A 6000-nucleotide genomic window follows, 5' to 3' on the forward strand; every position below is an offset into this window, starting at 1 on the left:
AAGAACAAAATATAAAGCTAAGTACTGGGAAAGCAAAGACAAAGTTATCATTATGTGTCAATTATATGTTAATTGTATTTACCTGGAAAATTTAAAAGAGTCAACTAGAAGATGAAATTGATACAAAAGTCTGGTAAAACTATTTGTATAAAAATTATCATGCAAATATCAGTTAATTTTTTATACAAATAATAACTGATCATGAAAAATCATGGGAATAAATAAGAATAAAATGTTAACTGATGAGCTTGTCCTGAATGTCCTGAATGAACAAGATGGAGCATTATCCAAAGAAATTAAAATGTTTCCTAATGAATATTGTGTCTTTTGATAAATACAAATTTCAGAAAATTTTTTAGGTTTTTTTTCTCATTCACCAAATGAAGAAGAAGATTTAATATCCAAAACTTCCAAAAATATAGTATTTTTGTGTTATTTGTATCATTTATACTCACAAACATATCAGTCATGATAATTGTTTTAGAAAAGCCAATTTAATGCACCTAAAATCTCTAGGTAATATGTAAGGTGGGGTATATATTGATACATTCTATAGCATGATATATACTGCTTTTGTTCCCAGGGAAAACGAGCTCCATTCACAAATTTTGACCCATCCACTCTCCTTCCTTCATCCCGGGATTACTGGACTTATTTTGGCTCTCTGACTCACCCTCCTCTTCATGAAAGTGTCACCTGGTTCATCCTTAAGGAGAGCATCACTGTCAGCCCTGAGCAGGTATCAATTAAAATGAATTTGCTTCTAGTGAAGAATCCCCAAGTTTTCAAAAAATAAAATAAAAACAAAAGCCCATGCAATAACTTTTTTTACTGTATGCAGAAAATAGATGCATGAGGTTCAAAGTTGCTGTTGTTCTTCATAAAGAAAAACCAAATTTGTTAGATGGCTTCCTCAAATGTCAGGAACAGAGAGTGAACTCTCCTCGGAACTTCTACCGTGGCTCTCAGGTGGCCTAACTAAACAGTTTGGTTTTTCCAGCTAAAGTTTTAAAATATCCAGCAAAGTACCTTTTTGCTTATTGCTTGTAAAGATGATGCTGCTTATTGATGAAACAGCTACTTTCCTGAGCTGTCTTGTGTTTCTCACACCGTTGTGCCCTGTCTTTAACTGACGCTTGTTGAGAAGAGTCATTGTACACCAGGCGCTGTGCATGGATTAACCCATTTAATCTTAACAACAGACCCCCAATAGAAGATGTTATATGAAATTAAGGGATGCTGAACTGACATACTACTTGCACAAGCTCCCCAGCTAACAAAGAGAAAGCTGGTGGTCTGACAGAGCTAACTATGCCTCGTTTAGGCAAAATACCTGGTAGAGAGGCAGGAAAATGAGTCCAGCCACTTCCTGTCCACTAAGACAACCACCGCTGTCTTCAACTGCTTTCTAAACAGCGGTGCGCTAACTTCTCTGAAAACAAAGTGCTTCTGAGACTTTAACAGCTTTTCATCCTTCAATCGTCTCACCCCACAGCTGCAACAACTCCGCAGTATCCTGTCAAGTGCAGAGGGAGAGGCGGCTGTTCCTGTTCTGAGCAACCACCGTCCCACCCAGCCCCTGAAGGGCAGAACAGTGACAGCTTCATTTTGAGACCCAGCAAGGAGTGAGTTCAAGATCAGGACCGGGCCCCTCTTCAGCTATGACCTAGTAAAGTAATCACTTTCAAGAAACAAAATTATTTCAGTGCTAGCAACACAGCATATCTGCAAGTTTAATCCATAGAACTAAAACCCACTTCTTTTGATTCTTAATGCATAATGCAAATTAATCTATAAGCTTGCCATTTGCCATCTTTGAGTATGTACCTGTGCTTAAATCCACCTTTTTTTTGTGGAATGCTTCATAGTATAATTACATTAAGAGATTTGTTCCCTTGCCAATCTCTCCATTTTAATTGAACCAATAAAATGGCTTTATCTCTTCTTCTTGTCTATTGTGCGTTTGCGAGTCCTGCCCCTTTCTGAGTGGAGATGAAGAGTGGGTGGGGAGGCGGGTAGATGGGAGTTGAGGGTAAGAAATGGGAAAAGAGGATGGAGGGGAAACTGGTCAGTGTGTAAAATAAATAGAAAAATTCTAATAAAATAAAAAAAATTTAAAAAACCATGAGTTTTCTCCTCCATTTACAGTCATAAATCTTAAATAACTTACTCGAGTCTTTTGTCTCAAATGTAAGCTAAGAGCATCCAGGAATGAAACGCTGGCTCATCTATTTGACTTCCGATGGCCTCTGGATTTAGTGCTGTTATGTCAGTACAACACTGTCTTCATCTGTGCGCTCTAGGATTAGAAGGAAAAAAAGTACCTTCTGTACAGGAGGATGGTACTTCTGTGCATCTTTTTTCCGTTCTTTCTCCGTTGGCAAGGCCAGTGCTTTTCTGCCGCCGTTATGGCTGACAAGTTTGTAAGGACATTCTGTGTTTTAAAACTGAAAGGGGCCGGGCGGTGGTGGCGCATGCCTTTAATCCCAGCACTCGGGAGGCAGAGCCAGGCGGATCTCTGCGAGTTCGAGGCCAGCCTGGGCTACCAAGTGAGTTCCAGGAAAGGTGCAAAACTACACAGAGAAACCCTGTCTCGAAAAACCAAAAAAAAAAAAAAAAAAAACTGAAAGGGGCTGAGAAGATGGGTCAGGCAGTGAAGTGCCCTGCCACTCAAGCACAAGGACCTGAGTTCAAGCCCAAGAACCCACACGAAAAACACAGCTATGGGGGCGTCATTGTAACGCCAGTACTGAGGAGGTGGAGGCGGGCTTATCTCGGGGGCTGTCTGGCCCGCTGCAGACAGTGAGTCATATTGATTGCTTTTATGTGTATGCTGTGTGTGTGTGTGTGTGTGTGTGTGTGTGTGTGTGCGCGCGCGCACATGTTATGTTTAGGTATATGTGGAGGTCAGAGACCAATATCAGATGTGCTCCTCAGTTTGCCTCTATTTTTTGAGACACAGTCTTTTTCTGAATCTGGTGTTCAATGATTTGGCTAGATTGACTGACCAGTGAGCTGCAGGGTCCTCCTGTCTGTCTCCCCAGTGCTGGTGTTACAAACAAAAGCTCCCATATCCAGTTCTTGTGTGAGTGATGGGGATCTGAATTTAGCCCTCATCTTGTGTTGTAAGCGTTTCACAAGCAGATATCTCTCCAATCCCAATAATTACACTTTGATTCTAAAGCCATCCTAAGAGCCAAAGAGAAGGGAAAGTTAACTTAATTTGAGGCATTCATGTTGAAGGGATGCTCAGGATCCATATTTTAAACATTTTCTGGAAAACAAGCAATTTCAAAATAAGTCTCGGAGGAAGGACCTAGAAATTACTTTATTCTATGACCTGAGTTTTGTTTTTTGTTTAAGGTTAAAATGGATTCCAGGATTTATTTATGTTATGTGAGTTTCACATTGGGAAGGATAAAAATGCGACAGGAGACAAATGAAGGTCACCAATCTGCTCCCCCTACGCTGAATACCCTCAGGAAGTTGGCTTCCTTCTTGCTCCTTCATGGGGTTTCCATGCTTCTTTAAAGTGACCAATAAAGAGGTCATGCCCAGACATGGAGGAGCTTTTGGACCATCTGAGGATTTCACTCACCTCCCTTCTATTCTGTGCACTCTCTGCTTGCTGACTTTGGGTGGAATATTGAACAGCCTGCAAGAATTCTATGTTATTTTTAAGAAGTTTGGCAGCCGACTTTTATGTCAAATTCCCTGGGACTCTCAGAAAGGCCTAGAAGAACGGTTTTATTTCAACTTCAATTTCCTCCGCTGTGTATCCAACCAGGGTATGAACTTCAGATCACTCTGCCTTTTGGGGTAAAGTCAGCTGCTCAACAAGTGTTCCTTCACCACAATGGAAGGTTCTAGATCAGTGGTTCTCAACCTTCCTATGCTTCAATACTTTAATACAGTCCCTCATGTTGTGGTGACCCTCAATCATAAACTTATTTTCATTGCTATTTCATGAATGTAATTTTGCTACAGTTATGAATCATAATAGAAATATCTGTGTTTTCAAAAGCTCTTAGGTGACCCCTGTGAAAGAATCATTTGATCCCCAAAAGGGTCCTGACACACAGGTTGGGAATGGCTAATCTAGATGATCTATTGATATCTTTTTTGCTGAGATGAGCCAGTGTACTAGGAGAATAGATCTAAAAGAGTGAGGTGAAGAAAAACCATCTTTCAATATAAAATAAAATATTACCAGGGCTGAGGGGATGGCTCAGTGCACAGAGCACTTGCTGTGTAAGTCTGAGGACCAGAGTCTGGATCCCCAGAAGCCACATTAAAACCGTAGCAGGTATGGTGACCATCAGTTATCCCTTGAGCAAGCTAGCTGGCTACCAAGCTTAGTCAAATGAGAGACCATGCCTCAATAAATATAGTGGAGAACAATTATGAAGATGACTAACCTCAGCTTTCAGCCTCCACCTATACATGTGTATATACACTTATATGCTCCTACACAATCCAAACATTCATATATACATGCATGATGCACACATACTACACACATAAACAGGCAAAGGGAAAAAGAAAATAAGTCCATCTCTATACAGAGAAGTAGATACTGGAGCCAGCGCATAAGCACTGGCTGGGTTGACCAGATGTGGAGTCACAGTGTGTCTTCTCATACCCTTCATTTAAGGCACCATTTTTAGAAACCATCATAATTGAATTTGTGTGATGCAGTCCATTTGGCCCAGCTGTGAAGAGAACACAGATATAATAAGCATGAATAAGAATTGCTTTCAAAGAGACAAGAAAACATGATCCCCTGCAAAATTCCCAAGTCAAGTACAAGCTATGTTTTCTGTAAACCTGTTCTCAGTTTTTAAAGTCTACACGAGGTCAAATGAAGCAAAGAAAAACAGCACAGTAGTGATTTTAAGTTAAATCAAGTTCAGCACTCTGAAAGACAAAGGCATCATTCTGTAATATCACAATCCCTCTAAAGCATTCGAAAAGAATTCCAATGTTTCCCTTGAGCAAAATAGAAAAGAATTTTACTAAAGATAACTGAAGGCCAATATCTGACTTTATGCACAAAAATTGAATGGGTAGTATGCATGATAAACCAGATGCTAACTCATGTGAGATGAACTTTGACTCAAGGAGAAAGCAGCCAGGGAGCAGTTCATATTGCAAAGAACACCATCCCATCAGACTATCGTCGCTGAGAACTTGATTTTACAGGCACTCTTTGGGGGAATCAATCTTTCCATTGTAAGAATGTAACTATTCTGTAACTCAAAGTTTTAAAAACAATATATACAAATGAACTCAGTTAAAATGCCTTAGACATTAAACAGACAAAAAAACATAATCACATCTCACTATACCACACATTTAAACAATTACAAAACCCCTGCTCACCTATGTACTCAGACTTCTCCATCACCTCATATACTGTTCAACATCTCTCTCTATTTTTCTGGCATCTACCTTATCATTGGAGAAAGAAGTCACTGCTTCCCCCGAGGCCATTATCCATACCAACTCATTCATCTGCTTCTAATGTCACCAGACTTTTAACTATGCCCTGCATTCAAAGTCCATTTTAAATAACCACTTGGTATAAAGCCTCTCATTTCCTTCTTGCAGTGAAGCAAATTAAAAGTTCCTTACAATTTGCCCTGAAGATCTGTCATGTGTTTCAACCTAACACTCCAGACTCATCTCTTACCACTTCCCTCAAGTGAACTGTACTCCAGCCACTGAGCCATGTCTGCAGTCCCTGAATAAGCTATGCTATCACATACTGTGGTGCCTTTCCCACTCCCAGCAACAGGCTTCATGGTTCCTATTTCCTTCAAGACTAAACAAATACCTGCTTCAATTAAGAAAAGCCCATATTCCTGCAGGTAGTATCTACATAGATCCTCAAGCCTAACCAATGAGAGTTCCAGGCTATGCACTACATTTTGAGTCCTTAAAAACGCATAAGAAATCAAAACCAAGTTTACTGAATCACCTATGATGCCTCCTCTCTCT

General features: G+C 40.0%; 1 protein-coding gene across 2 annotated transcripts in view; it reads left to right on the plus strand.

Annotated features, from left to right (window-relative positions):
• Window positions 1–1951, plus strand: part of Ca1 (carbonic anhydrase 1) — a 108813-nt gene extending 106862 nt beyond the window's left edge. For both annotated transcript variants that reach the window (XM_052716113.1, XM_052716112.1), the window contains exons 8-9: window positions 584–739; window positions 1496–1951. In XM_052716113.1, coding sequence (XP_052572073.1) covers window positions 584–739; window positions 1496–1612 — 273 coding nt within the window. In that variant the 3' untranslated portion in view covers window positions 1613–1951. The remainder of the gene's footprint in view (window positions 1–583; window positions 740–1495) is intronic.
• The last annotated feature ends 4049 nt before the right edge of the window (window positions 1952–6000 follow it).

The sequence above is a fragment of the Peromyscus californicus genome, unplaced genomic scaffold, assembly GCF_007827085.1.
Source record: "Peromyscus californicus insignis strain IS unplaced genomic scaffold, ASM782708v3 Scaffold_5__1_contigs__length_169319896, whole genome shotgun sequence".
Lineage (NCBI taxonomy): Eukaryota > Metazoa > Chordata > Mammalia > Rodentia > Cricetidae > Peromyscus > Peromyscus californicus.